Source organism: Phacochoerus africanus, chromosome 3, assembly GCF_016906955.1.
Source record: "Phacochoerus africanus isolate WHEZ1 chromosome 3, ROS_Pafr_v1, whole genome shotgun sequence".
Lineage (NCBI taxonomy): Eukaryota > Metazoa > Chordata > Mammalia > Artiodactyla > Suidae > Phacochoerus > Phacochoerus africanus.
In genome coordinates this window covers 188980514-189005693 of record NC_062546.1, presented here as the reverse complement: position 1 = coordinate 189005693, position 25180 = coordinate 188980514, and the positions used below count along the sequence as shown (strand labels likewise).

The following is a 25180-nucleotide window of genomic DNA, read 5'->3' as shown; positions in this document are numbered from 1 at the left end:
AAAAAAAAAAAACAAACAACCTACAATTTAAAAGGTAAAATTTAATGGTATTTTATTTAAATCGATATATCCAAAATGATGCTTCAATATGTAATCAGTATAAAAGTTATTAATAAGATAGTTCTCCTTTTTGCATACCACGTCTCTGAAATCAACATGTATTTTACACTTACAAGTTGTCTCAATTCAGGTCAGTCACATTATCAGTGCTCAGGGGCTGCCCATGGCCAGTAGTTACCCTGTTAGGGCAGCTTGGAGGGCCGGGATCTGAAATGTGGGTCTCAGATGGTGTGGCTGATGACAGCAGTAGCCCCTTGGACTGGAGGATAAATGGAAATTGGTATCACACCTTCTTCCCGCTATTCAATTGTATCATTGTCACATTTTTGCTGAAAGGCAGTCTAAACCCTTTGTAACTACACAAAAACATTTAGAAGAGCTTGAGCTGGTGTTAAATGCTGACTCTCCCACTTACCAATGTGACCTTGGGTAAGTTACTTAAAATCTTCAGTTTCTTCATTTGCAAGACGGGAATAGTAATAAAGCCTCAAGCTCACAGGATCATTGTGAAGATTAAATGAAATAATGCATCTAAACACCATAAATGGTCAATGACTGCTTTAAATATCACAATTGATATTATTATTTTTACAAGCTAAATTAGTTTAAAAATAGATTCTAAAAGCCATCTGGCACTAATGATCTTTCCGTATTTCTCTGAAAACAAGAAACATGACCAAATACCTATATATAATCTCTTTTGAGAGTAAGCTTAGTTAGTTCCTAAAATTGGGCATTTTGCTTTATGGAAACCATCGATACATCAAGAAATCCTGAAGATAGTACCTTGCCTTAAGAACCTTTTTGCCTTTCTTTTTAACCAAAATAATTATATTTAAGTATTTCACAAGGAAACTTCTACAGAAGACTATCCTAAAATGCAGCTTTGTTATAGTAGTGGGTGAGCCAATGAAGGAAGAGTTTTTCTAGAAACAGATCCACAGACATAGAAAACAAAGTTAGGGTTATTTATTACCAAAGGGGAAAAGGCTGGAGGCACGGGAGGAGAAATTAGGAGTATGGGATTAACATATACACACTACTATACATAAAATGGATAACCAACAAGGACCTACTGTATAGCACAGGGAACTGTACTCAATACTGTGTAATAATAATCTATGAGGGAAAAGAATATGTGTGTGTGTGTGTGTGTGTGTGTGAGAATCACTTTGCTGTACACCTGAAACTAGCACAACATTGTTAAGTCCACTATATTTCAATTTTTAAAAAAAGAAAAAACAGCAAAGAGTTTTTCTTTGTCTTCATTTATCGGCTTTTTTTAAAGTCAGCAGAAAGAACTCATTAAGGCAAAGCTAAAGGAAAAGAATTCAAAGCTTTTCACTGCACATGTGAACTGATCTTCCCACAATGGCATATATGAAAGGCCAAGCAAGGCATTCCTTCTCTTGCACCCCGTCTTGTGAACCCTCACCAACAAGGGGGCAGAAGGAGGGCATCCCTTGGGTGTACCTTTCGGCCCTCTCCAGACTTTCTTATATACCAAGTCACTACCATTCAAAACTACAGTGTAATAGTTCTCACAACACGTGTCAATGCTTGCGATACCAAATACGCATTTCATGGGGATTTTGTTTAGAATGAAAGATGTAGTGAAGATTTGAAGATGCAAATAAGTGGTGAATAAATATGGGATGTACTTACACATTCATGCACCAAATGCTGCAAGGCTGTGAAACCACGCAGAGCAAAGAAATGTACTCAGCCATCAATTTAGAAGGTCATTTCGAATGTAGGCAGCAAAATGGCTGTGTGCATGAAAAACCACTACTATATTTTGAGAGATCCTTTCTAAGAATCCTGAAATATTAATAACATGGTCTTAATGCAGTCGAAGACAAAAGAACGTGTTAAGGGTAGCAGAGGGTTGCTGAGAATAGCACAATGACAATTTTGTATTTTCTGCTTGCACTTGCGAAAGCAAGAGGAAGAGAGTAAAAATAGTGTATTCAAAGAAGAGCAGCCTTCAATTTCCCAAATAGATATAAAACTCTGTATTCCCCAGATGAATTCACAAATACTCATTCTTGGTAACGTTAATATACCAGCTTCAAGGAAACATAGAAAAGTACAAAATTGCAAATTCGTGGTTTTCCTTTAGCGAAACATGTATATACCCAACGAGTTTTCGAACTTTAAGAAATTCAGCACATCATTCGATTTGATTTTTGTCAAAGGCCAATTTAACTTTTTAACTGAAAATCATCTCAGTGGCATAGAGATGGAGGAAATAGCAGTGCTTTTCTTTTTTTTTTTTTTTTCTTAACAAGGTTATGAATGTGTTCTGTTTTCACCTGGCAGTGTATCAGTCATAGGCCAATTTTGGTTGTCAATCTTCCTCTCCCATTGTGAGTTTTTAAATTTTGATGCCTGATGAAATGAGAGTGCCCAAGGATCAGTCAGGAACGTGGAAAGTTTTTCTCCAACATCCAGATGTGGAAAAATAAAATCAACTTATCCCTTCTTGGCAGTCCTGGCCCCGAGTGACCAGGTTTCCACAAGTTGCCTTTGTTGGCTGTGACTGATTGAGTAACACACAGGACCCTGTAGGCTTGTGTCGAGTTCAAGGACTCACTGTGTTTGAAGTGAGAAGGTCAAGTTTGACCCTCAGTGCTTCTTCCTGCCAAAGCCGGAGCTTTTGATTTTAATCGAAACCCTAGGGCCGTCTTAAGCATGACCAAGAAACACCTTGCATGTTGAACCTTATCTAATTATATGATGTGTATAAACTGGAGACACATAAATTTCAGTCATTGGAGCACCCTGTTTTTCTAAGATGCTCCGGTCCAGTGAAAGACGGAAGCAAACAAGGGAGAGATTGATCTCTGAGCAGCTTTTATTGTCGTGGCGCCACACATCATAAAGTTTGGGCTTATTAAAGGAAATTCCATAAACAACTTTAGTTAACAATCGTGAAGGAACTGTGTGCCTTTCTGGAGCTTCTGCTGAACTTCCTTTCCTTTTGCCGTTATAAGAGCATGATTAAGAAAATACCAATAGGACGTGCAAGGGGGAGGAACAGACCTCAACTGGAGGCCATACGGCTTGATGGATGAGTAACAAGACGGGGAACGTGGCCATATACTCCTCAGAGAATCACACAGTTCCTTGGATCTCTTTATCTACTCATTTTTAGTCAAAATCTGCTCGCTGGCTGGCACAGTGGGTCTCTTGTGTTGGTGACACTGATGGAAAATGCTCTTCTCCCAGCTGATACTTTTGATGGCGTAGAAACACCCAGAGTAGGTCATAAATGGAGAAAGTTGAAGAGTGAATCATACTGGAAAGATTGTGGGTAACTGTCACTTTTTTTTTTTTTTTTTTGGTACCTGTGGTCTATTTTTAATGACCCTGTCACTGTGGGTTTAATACAGATGGCGTCGGTCAGTTTTTATTGGAGGTTGAGACAGATTTGAGAGGTGATCTTGAAGGGCATAGGGGAGGGGAAAAAAAAAAAAGGGGAAAGACCCTGTTAATTATTTTTTATTGTGAGGTTTCCCAGAGTTATTGAGTTTTTCCACATTAGTCAAAGCCGTCTCAGTGTCAGTGTGATGTTTGTGAAGATGAAGTCATGGAAAGCGTGTCAGGTGCGTGGGGAACTCTATGGCCATGTTCTCTCCACCAGCCACTTGGGCTGTGTGTGCAGAGCGAGGGGGTGTTGGGGAAATGGAGGAAGGGGAAAGCAGAAGGGTTTTATGAAGTTGAAAATAAAGACTCTCTGCGAATCTTAAAAAAACACAAAAAACTGTATTCCATAATCTACTCTTGGTATTTTATGTTAATTTTCCCCCCAAATCATGATCCATATCTTGCCAACTCTTTTATGCCCTGTTGCCTTTGTTGGTCTTTTGCTTTGGTTCTCTCTGTAGCTGTAATTAGGAAATAATCACCAACCGATTTTTTGTAAACACTTGGTTACACTTCCAACTGGGTAGTTCAGGGCCATGCTCTCAGATTCCATAGCGTGTGGCCAAGAGTACAGGCTTTAGGGGCAGAACACTTGGGGTCAAAGCTAGTCCCTGACATTTACCAGATATGTGGTCTGGTCCCCACAATTTAGTGCTCAAAAGTAATCTTTCTCATTTCTCAGGTAAGCCTAATCATAGGAAAGGGGGACCTAGGGACTGAATAGCCTCATCCACGTGGACATGTAGGAAGCATTCGGGTAAACGTGGGCTGGGATTTTATTGATAACACTAATTTTAAGAAAAATTTTTCCACTGGGATTTGCCACCTGACCAGATCCTTAAAGAGTAACTGTTATCAGTGAACGTGTTTGATGATTTTACCTGCATCTCCAGCCAGATGACCACTAGTGATTAGCAAAAATGACTCCTTTCTTCCAAATCAAGGAGGTGACCTTTTGCTTTGCTATGTTACCAGTGGTTCATATTGGTTTGTTTCTTTCTCTTTCCTTTAGCTTGCAAAATTGGATATTACAAGGCCCTCTCCACAGATGCCACCTGTGCCAAGTGCCCACCTCACAGCTACTCTGTCTGGGAAGGAGCCACATCCTGCACCTGTGACCGAGGCTTCTTCCGAGCTGACAATGATGCTGCCTCTATGCCCTGCACCCGTAAGTTGTATGCTTGTCTCCCATTTTTTGGGTGCCAACAGCTGTCATTACCACCTAGGAGGGCACTGCCAGGCCTTCTCCCAGGATAACCGTGCTGGGGGCAAATGAAATCAAATATGCCTCTTTTCTCAATCAGAGCAGGGCAAATGCTAAGGAAAAGAAAGATTCCTTTTTACTGATCTTGTCACCTTCAAAATGCACAGCTGCCAACAGACTGCATTGTGGAGCAGAGATGGAATATTCAGGGGTTGTCTGACAGTGTAATTAGAGCTGAGATTGGGATTTATAAATGGCTTTTCGTCATGGACTCTTGGGGAAGGAAGCCTGACAGCTGCCAGGTATAGGGCCGGGTTCGGAGGATGGAATCACATGTGGGCAAGTGGTTTCAGTTCTGCACACTGATGTCATAGCTGGCGTTGTCATTGCCCTTCTGCCTTCTTTCCTCCGAGTTTTGTGTTCATAACATTTAGGCCTGGATCCTCATAAATGCTTGTCTGATGATAGACACTGAATACACCCTGGCTTAAGGAATGTGGGGGGTTTGGCACCTCAGAATGCAGGGGAATAGAAGAAATCTTTTCTCACTCTTTGTGTGGACAGTGTCCCTGGTCGAGCGGGGCAGGGGGGGGATTCCTTTCTTGCACACTCTGGGATTCAGAGACCCTGCAGTGGTCATGACCTTGACCAAAGCAGGAGTGGGGGGCCCAGAGATTTTTACCCCTGTGTTCTCATTGGGTGAGTCTGTGCATGGAGGTACAGAGCCCAGTGGCTGTGGCAGAGGCTTTCCACAGGTTTTGGCTTTGTTTCCCAGCCCACCTTTTAGCCTTTTAGGCCTCAGTCTCCTCATCTGTAGAAGGGACTCAATAGTACCCTGCTCACAGGAGCTGCTACTCAATACCTTCATGTTGTTTATGTACTGTGTACAATGCATAAAATCAAAATCATGCCCCTTGATAGATCTTAGCTTTTGCTGTCATTAGGGTTTTTATTATTTTGTTCCTTAATGACCAAAAATTCCATCTTGGCTGGTTTGGAAACAACATCACTGCAAATAGAAGTATCTTCTGGTTTGGGGGGGCAGTTGGACCAGCTGAGGGGCCATTGTCTAGCCCAATCAAGGACCACCTTTAAAAGGAGTGGGGAGAGACACTTCAGGTCTATCCCAAATTTGCACTGAAATCGCTATACTCTCAGGCGTTCCCTTGATAACCAGAAATGATGATGATATTAACAATAACAACCATTTTATAATTGTACCAGGTAGTGTATTGAGCGCTTTCAGTTAACCTTATCACAGGGCCAATACGATAACAAATCTATGAAATAGACATTCTCTTCATTTTACAGATGAGGTACCCGCCAGGTCAGAATGTTAGAGAACCTGCCCAAGACTATATACCTCAGGTGGTGTTAGAGCTGCATCACAGGAAGACTTGCACAATTTCTATTTATTGGGAGATGCTCCTGCCTTCTCCCCCAGCTCAAGTACACACTTCCAGAGGGAAGACACATACTAGGGTCAGTCTTAGGTGCAATCATAAATGGGCAGAGATGTCATCTTCTTTTTCTGTTCCTTCCATAGAACTTGAGTGCTTTCTCCCAATGCCATGTTATGTTTGATATGCTCAAGTGCCAACCTTTTTCTTTCCTAAAGATTCTTCTCTTATGTTGTTCTACTGTGTGTGATTGGTTTAATAATAAACTCTTCTCCTCTATCCATGCCCACTACCAACGTTTCTCCAGATCTGATTTAGGGCACAGGAGCGAACTCAAAGAGACAGGCTGTGGGGAGTTCCTGTTGTGGCACGGCAGAAACAAACCTGACTAGTATCCGTGAAGTTGTGGGTTTGATCCCTGGCCTCCCTCAGTGGGTTGGGGATCTGGTGTTGCCGTGAGCTGTGATGGAGGTCACACATGGCTTGGATCCCACGTTGCTGTGTATAGGCCGGCAGCTGTAGCTCCAATTGGACCCCTAGCCTGGGAACTTCCATACACCTCAGGTTCAGCCCTAAAAAGAAAAAAAAAAAAAGGGAAAAAAAAAAGAGAGAGAGAGATACTGTGAGTCGCCAGTGTGGTGATTGCTGTGGGTTTGCATCATGCAGTCCACCGCCTACTTTCCATGCAGGTAAAACCTCGAGGCTGGGGCTTGATTCCTCATAAAATCCGCCTTTGATGTCAGGACAACCTGGTTTTTTCTCCCAGCTATTTGTAGTCTCATGATTCTGATCTGTTAGTGTTCTAGGGGACCATGGACCCATCGCTTAATTCCTGCAGCTGCTGCATGGAAGTTTAGGGAGACCCCAAAGGTTGCTACATTCCTGAGTTATTGGCATGTTTTGCCCTATGCGTAAAGTGGTTTCTGAACCCGTGGAATTTTATTTTTCTATAGGAGTAAATTGTTAGCTTTACCTTGCATATGCAAATGAGAAAAAGAAAATATTGAAAATATTGATTTTAGCCTCTGGGTACACCCAAATGTTTTCACACTAAAGTAACTTTTGCATTTTTCAGAGATTATTTTCAATAACCTAGGTGGAAGTTCCCATCGTGGTGCAGCAGAAACAAATCCGACTAGTAACCATGAGGTTTTGAGTTTGATCCCTGGCCTCACTCCGTGGGTTAAGGATCTGGCATTGCCATGAGCTGTGGTGTAGGACGCAGATGCTGCTTGGATCTGGCGTTGCCGTGGCTCTGGTGTAGGCCAGCGGCTACAGCTCTGACTAGACCCCTTACAAGAACATTGTATGATTTTAATGTTTATTACATCTCTCTGACTCTGAGTTAAGAGGAACCATGTGCGGATATTAATACCACACACTTCAGAGGCTATTTAACCTCTCTAAGCCTCATTTTACTCATCTGTAAAATGGGATTATCTCCCTGTGGGGTCACTTTAAGAAGGAAACAAAGGAGTTCTTGTTGTGGCTCAGTGGTAATGAACCCAACTAGTATCCACAAGGATTCGATCCCTGGCCTTGCTCAGTGGATTAATGATCTGGCGTTTCAGTGAACTGCAGGGTAGGTCATAGATGCAGCTCAGATCCCACACTGCTGTGGCTGTGGCTGCGGCTGGCAGCTACAGCTCTGATTTGACCCCTACTCTGGGAACTTCCATGTGCCATGGGTGCAGCCCTAAAAAGCCAAAAAAAAAAAAAAAAGAAAGAAAGAAAGAAGAAGATATGTGCCAAGGTCTGGCACATGGTAGGGATCTAACAAATATTGTCTCTTTTATCCCCAGCTGTCACTTCCTCCCACAAAGTTCCTCCATGTCAGACTGCCCTAATACCTCACAAGCTCTCTTTGGCGGTTTTCTCACTTTGACAAAACTATTAGGTTACCCATGGCTGCACTGCCCTCCAGAAGCTCTTGGGGTTGGGGGGGGACTCAAGCATCAGAATTTTCAAAAGTCGCCCCCAATGATTCTGCTGTGTAGACAAGGTTGAGACCGCTTATCCACAGAGTTGAAGTTTTAAGTTTGTTTTCTTTTTTAAATAAACATTAACTACATAAGACCCTTTTTTTTTTTTTTTAATGTTATATGGCTGTACCCATGGTATATGGAAGTTCCCAGGCCAGGGACTGAATCCGAGCCACAGATGCAACCTACGTAGCAGCTGCAGCAACACCAGATCCTTTAACCCACTGCACCAGGATGGAGATTGAACCGGAGCCTCAGTAGCAACCCAAGACACAGCAGTTGGATTCTTAACCCACCTGTGCCACAGTGGAAACTCCTTCACAAGACTCTTAAGATCTCCCCGAGGCAGGGGTCTGGGAAGTGACCGTATTTAGCTAACAGCTAAACTAATAAGTTAAACAGCAGAATTGGAGTCTGGTCTCGTCTATAACTCACCCTCTGTTTTCTCCCTTCCTGGTGAATATGGTGGACCCACGCTGTCTAAGACAGGAGCCGCTGGGCACATGAGGCTATTTTAAATTTAAACTTCCTAACATTAAGGTTAAACTTCAGTCTCTAATTTACGCTTGCCACACTTCTGTCATTGCAGAAAGTTCCTTTGAACAGTAATGCAGAAGATTTTTCAATCAAGCGGACAGTGGGAGTTTCTTGGAGAACCTCTTGTTCAAATAACGCACAAAACAAAGCCTTCCCCCTTGCCCTGCCCCCAGCTTTATGGGCTTCTCTTGACAAGACGTGGGGATGGAAAGGAACATAAACATCAGAGATCCTTTCAAACTGATTCCAGCCTCTAATCAGTTCTTCCCAGTTGGTTAAGCCAGGTGACAAACCCAATTCCCTTGTGCTGACAGCCATGATAATCAGGGGCCTTCTTTGTTCATTATGCTGTCTTTAACCCCAACATTCTTATGCAGCCCTGCGTTTAGTGATCGCTCACTGTGACGGCACCCTAATGAAGAAATAAAACACACTCTCTGAGACTCATTCTTCTAGCCAAAGAGAGACTCTGCTCCACTGGCTTGTAAAATCAGGTTTTTGTTCACTTGGAGAACGATTAGACCAGGTGAATACGAGCAGCGTGGGCTAATTTAGAAGGAAACGCCTAAGAAGTTCTTCACACCATCGGCGTTGCTGGAGAACTTCAGAGAGTTTACTGGCAAATAAACTTTATCGCCAGGAGGACTATTGTGGGAGCCTCTGGTTAGGTTCACTTCAGTGGCCGTGGGTGGGATAGACAGTGTTTCAATGGAGGCATCATATGAACATTTTCGAGAAAATAATCCATACCCTTGAGAAGAGAGAGTTAGAACAAGGCTTCTCAAACATGAATGTGCATAGACATCGCATGAAGGTCTCCTAGGGATAGGTAGGAGAGGTCAGGCCTGACATTCTGCATTTCTAACAAGTTCCCAGATGCTGCTGGTCTGCGGACCACCTTTAGGGAGCAGGAGGAGTTTGGATGCTCCCTGATGGACAGCATGAAATGGGAGACCCTCTCTTCCATATCTGTCACCTTCAGGCCATCTTTTCAGCTCAGTGGTGGCTCCAGGAAGATAAAGCAATGGTTCTAAACGTTCTTCTTTAATGGAAATTGAATACGTCATTTGCCTCCCAGATAAAGAAAAGCCAACCTGGTTTGGAGTTGCACACTCGAACATGCACTGCGGAGCCTTGTGTTTTCCTCGGGGGTCCCCACTCGGTTACTAGGTTACTGCCAGAGAATGGAACTGTCACTCTTCACCTCAGCAGGTGTATCAGTCAAGAAAGTCAATGGGGTTTTTGGCAACACTGCCAGCAGGGCGGACACCCAGACCTTGATATATACAAGGATGTCATCTAAGCTGAGGAAGGAATTTTGATTTCATGAAATCAGTCATTTCTTAGAAGAAACTTCCATTTTTTTTTTTTGAGTATAATTGATTTACATTGTTTCAAGTATACAGAAAAGTGAGTCAGTTCTCTCTAGGTATGTAGGTAGGTAGGTAGGTAGATAGATAGATAGATAGATAGAGAGATTCTTTTCCATTGTAGGTTATTACAAGATATTGAACATGATTCCTTATACTACACAGGAAGTCCTTGTTGTTTATCTCTTTTATATAGAGTAACGTGTATATGTTAATCCCAAATTTCCAATTTATCACTCCCCTTTTTTTTCCCCTTTGGTAACCATAAGTTTGTTTTCTGTGTCTATGCATCCCTGTCTTGTAAATAAGTTCATTTGTATCAAATTTTTTGATTCCACATGTAAGTTATATCATACGATATTTGTCTATCTCTCTCTGACCTACCTCACTTAGTATGATAATCTTGAGGTCCATTCATGTTGCTGCAAGTGACATTATTTCATTTTTTATGGCTGAGTAATATTCCATTGTATATATGTACTACATCTTTTTTAACTATGCATCTGTCCATGGACATTTGGACATTTAGATTACTTCCATGGCTTGGCTATTATAAATAGTGCTGTGGTGAATATTGGGGTACATGTATCTTTTCAACTTTTGAGTTTTCATCTTTTCTGGATACATGCCCAGGAGTGGGATTGCAGGACCCACAGACTAGCTCTATTTTTAGTTTTTAAAGGAACTTCCATACTGTTTTCCAGTGCTGTCATGGTTTATATTCCTGCAAACAGTGTAGGAGGGTTCCCTTTTCTGCACACCCTCTCCAGCATTTATTATTTGTGGACTTTTAATGATGGCCATTCTGACCCGTGGATGTGATTTTTATCAGTGAAATTAATGTCCTTTAACCCTGCTGGTCGCCAACTCCTCCCCTCCAGATCTCTTTCACCTCCCCCTTCCCCTTCTTTGCGGTCAGGGATATAGTCTGGCCATCCGCAGTCCTGGCACACCTTCAATGCCTTAGTCATTCAGTTGTCGATGGTCAGTGATTCTAGTGTGAAAGGTCTTCTTTTCCTTCTTTGGGAGAATGAACCACTGAACCTGTATTACATTCAAGGTAACTTTCCAGTGCTTTATTGTTTCAATATATACTGGGGAAAAATGCCTTATAGAAGAAATAAATTTGCCTTTGTATATGTAGAAAGAAATAGCTTTATTTTATTTTATTTTATCTCTTTTACTTCTGAGTTACTTCCTCTTTTACCAGAGTGGTTTTCCGTACTTTTCAATTGGGAATCTGTCCCTGTGCTTTTCAGTCCTTTTTATTTAACTTGTTGGTGAAACTTATGAGAGTCTTGTGATTGCGGGCTCTCTGTGAATTATTTTAGGTTGCCAATTTGAAGGGCCATCACAAATCTGTCTATAAGTACATGACCTTGAGTAATTCAGTCAGCTATGCCAAACAAACAAAGAGTGGTTGATTGATACTTAGACATGGCCTAAAATATTCAAAACTTGCAGCTTGTAAGACAATTTGTGCTGGAGGAGCTTAGAGCTAATGAGGGCAAATTTACCAAGATCTATGACGAAAGGTCCTGATTTGAGAAAGCTTTTTCTGCAAATTTGGATTGTCAAGAAATTGAAATAGCTTAGCTCCAAAAAGCAAAACAGCACTAACTTTGTCTTTACATTTGCCTTTTCTAATTGAATTTATTGCACCACTGTATTTCCTCCAGAAAGTGCATTGTTTTAAAATTACCATTTCAGTTCTATTACTCAAAGCCCTCACCTCTAATGCTTTCTGACAGTTATCAACATAATGAACACTAATGAAATGATGAGCAATCTGCAGTGGAAACCCAAGGTGCATCCCAGTGGTGCTGTGTGACTGTGTTGTTAACATTTCAATGCAAATGAAAATAACATCGTCCTTACTTGTTTCCAAGGTCAGGAGAAGAAAGACGCTTTTTTTTTAAGTACTTTAATTTTGGAAATCTCATATCCATTTTCAAACAAGCCCTTGAAGGTTCCACTGATGTTCAGTTCAATCCTCTATCCGCAGAGGTTTACATGCTTAACAGTCCAGCCAAGGGGTTTGGGGAAGGATGGCTAACACGAGGTTTTGATGTTATAAACCATAGGATAAAAGGTAGCCTTCAGTTTCAAGTAAACTGCATTTTTTTTTCCTCCACTCCAAACCATATTTCTTTTTGCTTTACAACTGCAAGTAACTAATAAAACGATAGGAAGAAGGCCATTCTGTGAAACTGATCAATGAGTATGCGGTTGGCTCTGGTGACTGACTAGTTAGTAGAAGGGCGAGAATAAAGGCTAAAGTTTTGTTCATGAAAGTGTTTCAGAAGATCCATTGATTGATCCCTAATCATTTCACATTTTATTATTCATGTAATCAATCATTTTCGAGGACATACTTTATGAAAATTCTTGAATCTAAAGTTTGGTTACTTCATGGCATTTATCAGATGTGCCGTCTTGGCGTGTACTTTCATACCACATTCCATAGGAAAAAAGTCGAATCGAGACACCAGTTCCCCTATTGCCAGAACATGTGACATGGTTTTTAGTTCAGAACATATGGTTGCAATGCCTGTTAAGCCAGTTGATAAGCCAACAAATGTGCCTGTCCTCTGGACCATAAAAACTGATCAAAGCAACCAAAGACAATTTGATGATTCCAATGCAGCCTTTGACCCATTTCATTTCTAGGCGAGTTCTTCAGTTAGAGTTCTAGTTCAAGGTCTAACATCAGGTAGTGAGTAAACTGCATTCTTGCTTCTTCCTTTTGAGTTACCTTTCAGCATTTTTGACTACTAATAGGAAAAATTACCTCTAGAGAAAGCAAGTGCATGAGTCTTGTTGAAAAGACAAGGCTATAGGGGAAAAAAGCACCAGGGATGCTTGACGGAAGGTCCTGGGTGGGCCCCAGGCTGATCACTTGCCACTTGGTAAAATTTTTAAAACTTTAGGATATTTACTTAAGATTAAGTATCATCTCACTGAATTATTTTTTAATGCTATTTTAGCCTCCACATTATCCTCCAACCCACTTCTAATTTTACACAGATAAGCAGTCCACTGTGGACTTCTTACAGGGGTTAATAGTACAAGGTGGATTCAACTGGAAGATGCATACGTTCGAGGAGCACTAATGTGTGCCCAAGTGAAAGGCTTGAATCGTCTGCCAGCGTCATTTAGCCAAGTTATTACAATTTTTCCACCACCATGAATAATTAAGAATGGCTTGTTATCACCCGAGCCCTGTCATTTCTGGATAGCATTTTTGAGACGACTCATGGAAGTCCTACAGTGGTCGTGCACAGCATGCTTCTGTGAAACAAGGTCAATTATATATTTTCCTGAGATCCCCTGGGGTGAGAGCTGGATACCTTCTCTGCTACCAGCATTTTGATTTTCTTCTCATAGTTGACTGTTGTTCTGCGTGCTCTCTCAGTCTCAGCAAAAGATGGACCAAGGGTAGTCCTGTTGCACAAAGAGAATTGCTCTCCCCCCCCCCCGCCCCCCATGACGTTCCACCCAGGAAAGAGCCTTTAACAAAAACTCCTAGTCTTGAGTGGAATGCAGGAACCAGGCAGAGAGGACAACTCAGCTAAGACAAGAGCACCTTCCAGCAAGTAAAGTCAGCAAACTTCAGCCTGAGGGGCAGGGAAGCCAGGAGAAATGTGAATGCAGAATGCTGGGAACCTCCAGCTTGGTCCACAAAGAATGCAGAGATATGCTTCATTTTTCCTTTGAATTGTTCATATCTCTGGGAAGGGGGTCTTTTTAGCCTTTGAATAAGATCTTTTGATCCTATCTTTGCACATCTGGGCTTCATGAATTTGGGTGAGTTGCCTAACTTTTCATATCTTAGCTTTTGATTGTCAGATTGCTTTGGGTAATAAATGCTTTTCGGTCCAATTTTATTATGGGGATTAAATGAGATAGAGGATGAAAACATACTTTGCAAGAAAGGAGTTTACAGCCTAGCTAATTCTAAAGCAAAATACTTGTGCTTTTTAAGCAAACGACTTTATGTGGTCTTTCCTTTTATACCTTCCTCGTGGATAACTGAGTGTTTATAAAAGTACTTCAGCCATAAACTAGTCATCTTAAAGTAAAGAGACCACAACTCTGATGAACCTAGCAAAGAAAAGACAAACGGTTTCTGGGTGAAAAATGGGAAAATAGATATACCAGAAAAATAAGTGGGAGCAAAATTTCAGCAAGGAGCTACCTCTATAGAAACCAAGATTTTTGTTGTTGCTGCTGTTGTTATAGTAAGAAGAGACTAATGTATCCAAATTTTTTTTTTTTTGGGGGGATAATGGGCAGTTCTGCTTTGGCTCCATTCATTGTTAAACACATAAATGGCCGTGATAAAAGCTTATGCACTGTGCACCCATCTTGGAGGAGGTGTCCCAGCCCCGCAGTCTTCATGTAAACTCACCCAGGGCAGCCAAGACCGAGAGAGAGCAATTAGTAGTGGCAACATATACAACTGTCAGGAGGAACGCATGGGCTTTGTGTCAGAGTCAAAACTTACACATCTCCACGGTTTATTCTGCCTTCTAACCTGTCTTTCAGCTGCAGAGAGCTTAACAAAGGCTTATCTGCAGGGTTAGAGGGTTTTACAGCTGAGGCACTGAAGTATCACTGACAGTTGGAAAGTTGTACGTGACTAATGAAGCCTTATGAAATGGAACTCAACACCCAGGATGCCCCATCCTCAGAAGCTACGTCTGGTACTGGTTGCCTTGGCATTTTAGTAGAGTGACAGTCGCGCTTAAAGAAATCGATCAGTTCAGAATGATGCTTCTGCCCAAGCTCTGGGAAGGAATGTTTCTTTCCATATCCAGAATTAATTTCATGGCTCAGACACTGAATGTTAAAATGGTGATTAAAAATCAGTTAAGGAATAAAGTCTCTGATAGCTTCAGAAACCATTTTATACTTGAGCCTGGCTACTTTGGTTTCCTATCTGCTATCTCCTAGTCTCGATTGAAGATTTTTTGCTTTTCTTTTAAATTTCATTGATTTTTATTTTTTTAATTAATTAATTTTTTTTTTTTTTTTACAGCTGCACCTGTGGTATGTGGAAGTTCCCAAGTTAGGAATCAAATCAGAGCTGCAGTTGAGGCCTATGCCACAGCCACAGCAACACCAGATCCGAGTTGCATCTTCGACCTGCACCATAGCTGTGGCAACACCAGATCCTCAATCCACTGAGCAAGGCCAGGGATCGAACCTACATCCTTATGGAGACTATGTTAGGTTCTTAACCCACTGAGCCACCATGGGAACTCCTGATTGCAGCCTTTTTAAAAAATCCTTTAGCACACAATTGCGTCTTACCCACCCCTACCCCCCACTGTCTTTTGGGATGTGACATATGCAAATGCAAGGGCAATGATGAAGGCACTGAAGTATTATTGGCAGTCTAAAAGTTGCCTGAGGATTGAGCTGGGCGGGGCTAAGCATCATTCATTCATTTATTTGTTCAGCAGATACTTAATTAGCATCTACTACATGGTCAACATCTTTCTAAGAGCTGGGAGATGCTCATAAACCAGAAAAGGGAAGACTCCTCAGTTAGTTTCAGTTCTAATGGGACGATAAATAATAAACAAAGTGATGCAAAATTCTCACAAGACAGGAAAAAAAAAAAAAAGTGACAGGGTAAAATAAGGAAGGGGAAGGATTTTTCTTTGCCAAGAGTGGTCAAGACTGGAGGTGAGATTTAACCTGAAACCAGGGATAAGGAGGCAGCTTTTGAAGTAACCAGGGACAAAATTCCAGGCAGAGCTACCAAGTCTAAAGAATTTGAATTGCATGTTTAAAGTTTTGCTTACAGAGTGAGTTTTAAACTTGGCTTATTTTTACTCCTCGGTCGTGGAGTCTGCTGGCACTTGAATTCCACTTGTTACAAGAAATAGAAATTTCAGGTTTCGTGGCACATTACACCATGTGTCCGTACAGATTTAAACCCTTTGGCAGAACCTACTTTTAAATGTGATTATCAAAGCGGGTTTCCATCTTTTGCAGAAATTCCAGTTACTTGCTATAAGAATGAAGAGGTAAATTTGACATGACTTGTGACTTTGGGGTGGGGTGTTAAGGTACAGTTCTGTTGACCTAGACTTTTCATGGGATAGTTCATACCAAACTCCTATTTCACATGGGAGGCATTTATGACTTTGCATTTAGTGCGGGCTGATCCTTTTTGAATGATTTTATTAAGGCTCCTACAGATTTCGGGTGTATGTGTGAACATTGGGTTGTCCTAAATAGACTACTCTAAATCCTGACCGAAGCCATCAAGCGTGTTTTCTAAACTACGCAGGAATTATACTTAAGTCTATTAAATAAGAGGGAAGAATTATGATTTGTGGAATTATTGGAATTTTCTTTGATGCTTGAAATACTGCCCTTCTTAAATGTCACATTCACTTATTTTCTGTAGGTAGTATGTGGATCATTTATGGAAGCTTGGGTTTTCCCAGAGGAAAGCGGATGATAGGTTAAGGAAGATTAAGATTCTTTTTATGATGTAACATGGTATGATATGATAGTCCTTTGCTTCTCCTGCAATTTGGCTACGGTTTCTTCGGGACTTTATACTGTCAAACTCCCATCAGCAGAATGCAAGCTGACATCCCACTAGAAAATAATAATTACCCGTTGTAGCACCTTCCACCAATACCTGCTGTGCAATCCAGAAAGTATTTCACACCAGTGAAGCAAATGGATGTTCATTAAATCTATCCACGGTGGCGAGAAATACAGAGCCCATTTCTTTCAGAGCGATGAGAAACTCAAAAAAATAGGCCATAATATTTTGGCTGTATTTTATTCCTTCCTCAGTCCAAAATGACAGGTGTCACTTGGACTTTAAAAGCCAGAGTTGTTACCTGACCTCTCTATCAGTGTAAATCAAGGGAGGGATCTCCCTGGATTAGTTCAAAGTATGCTCAAAGTCCCTAGAAGGATGTGCAACATTATGACTGATCATTTTTCTGGGGAGAGTGTGCTTTGGTCCCAATCAAATTCTCTGTAGCAGGGATTGGTAAATTATGGCCTGAAAGTCAAATTGCACTGCTCTTGTTTTTGCAAATAAAATCTTCTTGGGACACAGACATACCCGTTTGTTTAGGTATCCTCCGTGATTGCTGTCAAGCTGCAATGAAGAGTTAAACAGTTTCTAGAGAGACCATAGAGCCCATAAAACCTGGAAGATCGACTATCTGTCCTTTAAAGAGAAAGTTTGTTGAACATTGTTCTAAAGGATTACTAAGTTAAGGATTATGGCATTTGACTTTTGGTTCTGGTGGTTTAGCTGTTATTACCCATGCCGCTAAATTATGTTAAAAATGTGAAAGGCATTCTAAACACGAGAATGTTAAAACAGTTTAGCGTGATAGCTCCATTCTTTAATGCAGAAGGAGAGAACCTTAGGCTTAGAAATTAATTTTAAGCATTTTTCCCCCCTTTTGCCATCTTTTTAGGGCCACATTCTTGGCATACGGACGTTCCCAGGCTAGGGATCATTTGGAGCTGCAGCTGCCGGTCTATACCGCAGCCACAGCAATGCAGAATCTGAGCCGCATCTGCGACCTACACCACAGCTCACGGCAATGCCAGATCCTTAACCCACTGAGCAAGGCCAGGGATTGAACCTGAGTCCTCATGGATACTAGACAGGTTTATTACTGCTGAGCCACGACGGAAACTCCATTTAGCGGGTTTTAAAAATAAAACCAAAAATATAAAGGAATGACATTTTTCTCCTTAATTATCCTTCAGTATTTGATTGATTTGTATGTTTTGATCATATAAATGAAATGGAAGTGCTCTCTCGTGGCTCAGTGGGTTGAGGATCCCGTGTTGTCACTGCTGTGGCGTGGGTTCGAACCCTGGCTTCCATATGCTGTGAGTGTGGCCAAAAATAAAATAAAATTGGAAAAAAAAAAAACTCTACTTCTCTAAAAGCTCATAAGGAAAAAATGCCTTTGAAACTGTTAAAATGAACTTTCTTCAGAGCCTTCCATAGCTTCATGCCCAAAGAAATCATCACATGAAATCAAGGTGGAGAAAGAAAAGTTGTCATAACCAATCCCGAATTAACAGAACTTCAACTGACGGAGCTCACATTTTAAATTTCCAGCTCTACTGGCTGGTTATAGAGCTATGAAAATGAGAGAGGGCAGAGTGGTTGGTCTTCCAGCCTCCAGTGTCTTCTTTCTCCCTTTGATTTCCTGCCCCTTCCTTCAACATCCAGGAAAGTATCAAAATGAATCAGAATATTTTTTCCCTCCCTCTTTTAGAGAAAGTGACAAATTCTGGGCATGATAAATAGATGTTGAGTAATTGGATGACTCCATAATCTCTTGCAACAGAAGTAACCACTTCTGTGTGATACATAGCCCTCCCTCCCCGTTCCAAAGTGGTTTAAAATGATAGAAAAGAAGAATTTGAATTAAACTAGCTACCCTGAGATTCTCCTTTTTAGGGCTTCATGGTAGTGAAGCTATAAGTGAAACACTCACTAGTACAGCCTTAGCTCAGAGAGGCTTGTATTAATTCACAGGCTTAAAGTAGCATTGTTGGTAGATGGACATAAGATGCCTTAGAGGACCTTGTTAGTTTCCTTTCCAGTCATGGAAAATGTTTATTGAGCTTGCTTTGAACTAGGAACCATGGGAGACACTAGGGAATGATGAATACATCAATTTTTCTCTTGAGGGTCAGACAGATTGTGATAGAAACAGAGTATGCAATGTATGTGTGATTAGCAAGACTCCTTAACGTGTTCCAGATGGAGAGGGAAATGGAAATATGCCCTAAACTATGGAATAATATCATAAGTAGGATTACTGCTAGTCCTACATCCAGGGTAGTGGTGGGCAGTTTGGGAAGGGATAAAACCCTATTATTCTTAATGACCCATGGCTACCTGATGTTGATATACACCTAGCAGATACAATGTCAGGATGGAGACTAGAAAATTAAATGGTACGATTATCCCTCTTTGTTATAAATCTCGTATTTATAATTGAAGACATTTAGAGGTGAGCATATTTCATTCCTTTTTTTTAATATTCCCAAAGCCTTACTATAGATACTATTCAGATTCTGTTCCAGGTAAGGGAAAAAAGGAAATTACCCTTTTGTTTTTTAACTTTAAACAAGCATTTTTTAAAATTGAAATATAGTTGATTTATTTGTTGGTTGGTTTAAATACGCTGTTAATTTCAGTGATTCAGTCATATGTGTGTGTGTATGTATATATATGTGTGTATATGTATGCGTGTGTTTAAATATATGTGTGTGTGTATATATATACATACATATATATATACACACACACACATACACACACACACACATATATTCTTTTTCAGATTCTTTCCCCTTACAGGTCATTAAGAGAGAGAGAATAAGTCCCTGTGCTATACAGTAGGTCCTTGTTGATTATCTATGTTGTGTATGGCAGTGTGTATATGTTAATTCCAATCTACTAATTAATCTCTCCCCTGCTCCTGTTCCCTTTGGTAACCGTAAATTTGTTTTCTATGTCTGTGGGTCTATTTCTGTTTTGTAAATAAATTCTGGGATCTTTCTTTCTTTCTTTCTTTCTTTCTTTCTTTCTTTCTTTCTTTCTTTCTTTCTATAGATTCCACGTATAAGTGATGTATATTATTTGTCTTTCTCTGTCTGATTTACTTCACTTGATATGATATTCTCCAGGTCTATCCATGTTGCAACAAAGAGCATCATTTAGTTCTTTTTTATGGCTGAGTAACATTCTATTGTGTGTATCTACCACATCTTTCTATCCATTCACTTGCTGATGAACATTTATGTTGCTTCTATGTCTTGGATCTTGTAAATAGTGCTGCAAAGAAAATTGGAGTGCATGCATCTTTCCTAAATATATGCCCAGGAGTGGGATTGCAGGATTCTATGGTAACTCTGTCTTCAGTTTTTAAGGAACTTCCATACTGTTCTTCACAGTGGCTGTAGCAATTTACATTCTAGAGGTGAACATATTTCTGATGAGAAAGCAATTATATGTCAGAAAATTTAATTGTTCCTAAAATATCTAGCTATGATGCTGTTACTGGTCCAAATTCGGGCCTGCTCAACTGGCATGCAGCAAAGCCAGTCTGCTGGCATAAGGTTGTGGTGAGGGAAAGGACAAGGCACCAAGCAAGCAGAATGGACAGCTAGTGCTTAAGACTAGAACCCTCTGGTGGCTTTCAGGGAAGGGTTTCTAAAGATCGTGTAAGAGAGAGTCTTGGGGTATGTGATCAGGTCCTGCTCAGGTCTCTGATCAGTTGATGACGAGGTACCAGGCTGATGTCTCAGGAATCTCAGTCATCAGCCTTCGGGTTCCAACTGGTCTGGGGTCTAGTGCTTGTGGTCAGCATGCAATTGACTTTTTCCCAGAGTTCCCACTGTGGCTCAGCTGTAGCAAACCCAACTAGTATCCCTGAGGGTACCGGTTCAATCCTTAGCAGTACTCAGTGGGTTAAAGATCTGGCATTGCTGTGAGCTGCAGTGTAGGCTGCAGACATGGCTCAGATCCCACGTTGCTGTGGTGTAGGCTGGCATCTACAGCTCTGATTGGATCCCTAGCCTGGGAACTTCCATATGCCGAGGGTGCAGCCCTAAAACAACAACAACAACAAAAACCACTTCTCTGGTGGGGATTTTAGTATCTGCAGAACATCTCAAGGATATGGCTCAGGCTATTATCTGTAGCCTTTGAAGAGGAACTAAAAGTTTTTGACTTTTTTTTAATGGCTTAACTATTATTATTTTGCCTTACTTGATTGTTTTCCTTGCTTCTTCATGTGCTTACTTCTCTGATTAAGTTTGCTCTTTGGAACTTGGGGAAGGCCTAGGAAGTTAAAGCTTTTCAACAAATAAGATGCGAGGGACACAGGATCTGTCTGTCCCCAGGAAGGCCTTGCCGGGGCCCTAATGGGTCTCAATATTACCAAAAATATAAGAAAAGACAGTCTAAGAGTTAAGTTTTTCCTTCTGGATGCCTTGTGTTTATTGAGAGAACTCATTTTAGTCAGAATGCCTGTTTTCTTTTCTTTTTAGTCATCTCTACAGGTAATTGTTTTAAGATGCCGCTGTTAACTATGACTGTTGGGCCCAGATTGGCTTTTGGCTGCATTAAACTCCACGCTTTTTTCTCATTTTCTGGCAAAGAGAATACTTTCTTTTCTGAGGAAGAGATGACCCTTCCCTTCAAAGGGAAACACATGTGATATAGATTTACTATCTTTTAATTGGCAAGCACTTTTAAAAAAGAAAAACCTCAGAGTTCCTGTCATGGATCAGTGGTTAACGAGCCCGTCTAGGAATCCATGAGAATGCGGGTTCTATCCCTGGCCTCGCTCAGTGGGTTAAGGATCCCGCGTTGCTGTGGCTGTGGCATGAGCTGGTGGCTGTAGCTCTGATTTGACCCCTGGCCTGGGAACTTCCATATGCAGTGGGTGTGGCCCTAAAACGCAAAAAAAAAAAAAAAAAAAGAAGGAAAAAAAAAGAAAAACCACAAACAATACAACCACCATTATGATTTTAATTTATGAAGCAAATGTCCTTTTCCAGACTTGGGCAGGCCAGCATTAGAATCACCTTGGGTGCACGTTTCTGTTATTTCCTCCTCCCCCCTTAATTTTCCAGTCCTAGTCCCATTTCTAAGCTGCTCCTCTGCCCCATGTAACCATCACTCCTTATGGCAGCAAAACATAAAGCATACGCAGTACAATTCGCCAAACCATTCGTGGGGTCAGCATTGAACTTGAACTTATTTAGTACTCTGTCTTCCCTTGAACATCTACCCCAAGGTAGATTTTTGAAGAATCACTGCCCAAAGGTAGAAGCCTGTGCAGTGCTGCATCTCGTTTTCATGCCAGCCCTCCATTTTGAAATCCTGCCGCATCTTTGTATTTTTTTTTTTTTCATGTGGCAGTGTTATATCTCTGAGTCCTGTGACCATTTAGTTTTCTGCTCCATTTCTTCTCTGTTTAGACAGTTCCATGCCCCGTCCTACATACTAATTACTGACTTTTTGCTTCTGCAGTGCTTGATTCATTGTGTCACATTTTCCCATGTGAAAGTGGACCAGGAACCTTGGCAAGGAGGTTAATGGATTTAAGAGTCACTCTTATTTAACCCTGAAAGTCACAGCAAAATAAGAACCAGTGGCTTGACCCATTTTCTGAACCAGGCTGTGGTCAATTTCAGCTGCAGGCTAGCAATGGATTTCACTATGATGGCAAGAAGCATCTACAGAATTTGAACAGGATTGAAGTTACTGGTTCCTGTGTCCTATGTTTACCTCTTAAACTTTAGTTAAAGCTACTGGTTTTGTTATTTTGCTTTTAAAGTGTAAACAACGGGTTTTAGTTGGACTCTGTCACTAATTAGATTGCACAGACTTTCAGTATTTTCAGCTCCACTTTCTGCATCTCAGTGTCTTCATCTATAAAATGAGGCTCTTCAACAAAATGATCTTGAACAGCTTATCTGGCCCTAGGGGTCTGTGATTTCAAATGGCTCTAACAATTTATTTTAAAAAAAAGAACATTTATTTAATCTTACTGTTTTCCATTGCTCTGCTAAGGACCATAAGGTATAAACTTGAAATATAAACAAGAGGGAAAGTTGTACTTTCTTTCTGAGGCTTTCCTGGGGACAATCTTAGCTTCAACACAAATTTCATGACACTGTTTTTCTCTTAAGATTCTCAGGATGGAGAGCAGGTCTTAATACTAAGAGAGAAGTTGTTGGTAACTAGTCTCCAAGGTTGATTGGGAGGGCCTGCCTAGGTTGTTAAAATAAGGTCTTCACTTAAGTTGTATACAGAGAAATGGAGAGTGAATTACCCTTATTCAATATCACTAAAAAATCCTTCAGCCATTCATCATTGTAAGCTAAGTAATAAGTACCGATTATGATTCCTTACTTATCTTCCAAGTCTCTGACAATGGCAACTCTGGAAGTGTATATCCCATTGTCCTTGACGAGATGAAGCTTCTCCTCACCTCATGCAGGCTTCCAGTTAACTTCCTTTTCCTGGGAAACACAGACAAATTTCCCTTAAAGCCATCATTACAAATAAATTCGAGGTAGGATAGAAACAACGAGCAAGAAACCTCAACTTTTCATTTAAACTCACTTTGGCTCTTTTCTTCGAAGACCAAAATGAGAAAGAGAAAAGAAAGCAGAGAACCTTCCAACTGTTGCAGTGACTCGATGCTTTTTCATTACAGTGTGGCAGGTGTCCTCCAGACCTTTGGAACCAGTTCAGACCAGGAAAATTCCCTCTTCCTTCTCCCACCCTGATTCTTCTCCCTGAAGAAAGTTTGTGTCACAACATCTTGGCATATAGACTAGTCTACAGCAAGAATCGTGGGGGTTCATCGTGGTTCTGTGGTCCTACTTATTGTTACTATTGTTACTATTTTAAACCACGCATGTTGTTTGCAATCAGTTGTTCTGTTTCTCAACAGCCACTGTCCCCCATCATGTTTGAGAAACCTTTAATGTCCATGGAAAAGAGTATCTTAAAAAGGGCCTGGTTCAGCCCTGATCAGTTGAAGGGCCAGATGTGGGCCCTTGGGAGCCTTTGCACAATCCTTGCCTTAATATTTCTCAATGACTATAGCTTCAGCATCTCTGCCATCTGGTTGAACCTGTTCCTCCTAATTACCCGTAAACAGCTAACCTCTCAACTGCCATGTCAAACTGAAGAGGCGTATCTATACAATTCAGTTAATTTTATTCCCTGTCGATGACACACGCTACTTAGGAAGCATCGTTTAGCTTCAGAAGTGGTATGTAACTATTCATTTACCAGAGTGCCACCACAGCCCTGGGAACTAGAAACACATTTGTATATCTGTCTGTCAGATAATACGATTAAGACAAAATAAGTTATGAGAAAAAAAACAAAAAACAACTCGGTCACTTCAGAGAGAAAGCCAGGTCTGCAACCCACCTGATGCAGCATTGCTTCACATCTCACAGTGGCGGCCAGTGCTACGTTTGCCCAGGAAGGAGAATGACATTCACACGGACCGCCTTCTATCATATTGCTCTTTTAAAAGATTTTTTTGCTGGCTTGATTTGCTTGTTGGGTTCTTTGCCAAACGAGCTCATCTTACTTGTAGCCGCTGAAAATAATATAAGCTCCGAGAGATCCCCAGAAGGCTGGTTTCAGTTCTTGGTGTGATAGTATGTGTTTTTTTTTGTTTTTTTTCCTCTTCCTCCAGGCCCACCATCTGCTCCTCTAAACTTGATCTCAAATGTCAACGAGACGTCCGTGAACTTGGAATGGAGCAGTCCTCAGAACACGGGTGGCCGCCAGGACATTTCCTACAACGTCGTGTGCAAGAAGTGTGGAGCGGGTGACTCTAGCAAGTGTCGACCTTGTGGAAGTGGGGTCCACTACACCCCACAGCAGAACGGCCTGAAGACCACCAAGGTCTCCATCACTGACCTCCTGGCTCATACCAACTACACGTTTGAAATCTGGGCAGTGAATGGTGTGTCCAAGTATAACCCTAGCCCGGACCAGTCTGTGTCTGTCACTGTGACCACCAACCAAGCAGGTAGGAATTGGATCTGCTTTATTGTAGGATCTAAATGTGTATAGAGAAAGAGCTTGTGTTGACATCCATGAAGAATGCTAAGTTCTGCAAATGAAAAAGAACCACAGGGATCTAATTATAAACCTGTGAACTGTGTAATAACACAAAAGATACTTGGAAGGATATTTATTCCTTAAGCAGATTTTTTTTTTTTTTTTTGATACCAACTGCATAGCATGCATTGTTCTAGGTGGTGTAGATTAAATGAAGGCTAAGACAGTGCCTGGTTGGAAGTAGGTGACAGGCCGGTGAGTTGGTTTCTTGTAAGGGATGTATCTTGGCAATTTTCATCACAAGACTGTGATTGGATATCGGTGCATTTACAGATTATTTGGGAATACGAGGTTGATTTTTTACCAATACAGAGTGCTATATTGGCATTTGCTGTATTTACCAACAAAAGCATCAGCATCTGTAGTTTTGGTCTTTTTTTTTTTTAATTTTAAAGTTTTAAAAATTATCAACATGGATCTTTACTAGAATCACCATGTAAATCTGAACAGTGAATGGTTTAATGGGCAGCTTGATCTGCGTGGTTGGCAAAAGTTCCTTAAAACATACTGCT

The 25180-nt window shown here is 41.0% G+C and overlaps 1 protein-coding gene across 2 annotated transcripts in view; it reads left to right on the top strand.

The window, feature by feature from the left end:
* The window catches only part of EPHA4 (EPH receptor A4), a 150404-nt gene that overhangs the window by 61339 nt on the left and 63885 nt on the right, over positions 1-25180 (top strand). For both annotated transcript variants that reach the window (XM_047773621.1, XM_047773622.1), the window contains exons 4-5: positions 4502-4657; positions 24238-24576. In XM_047773621.1, coding sequence (XP_047629577.1) covers positions 4502-4657; positions 24238-24576 — 495 coding nt within the window. The remainder of the gene's footprint in view (positions 1-4501; positions 4658-24237; positions 24577-25180) is intronic.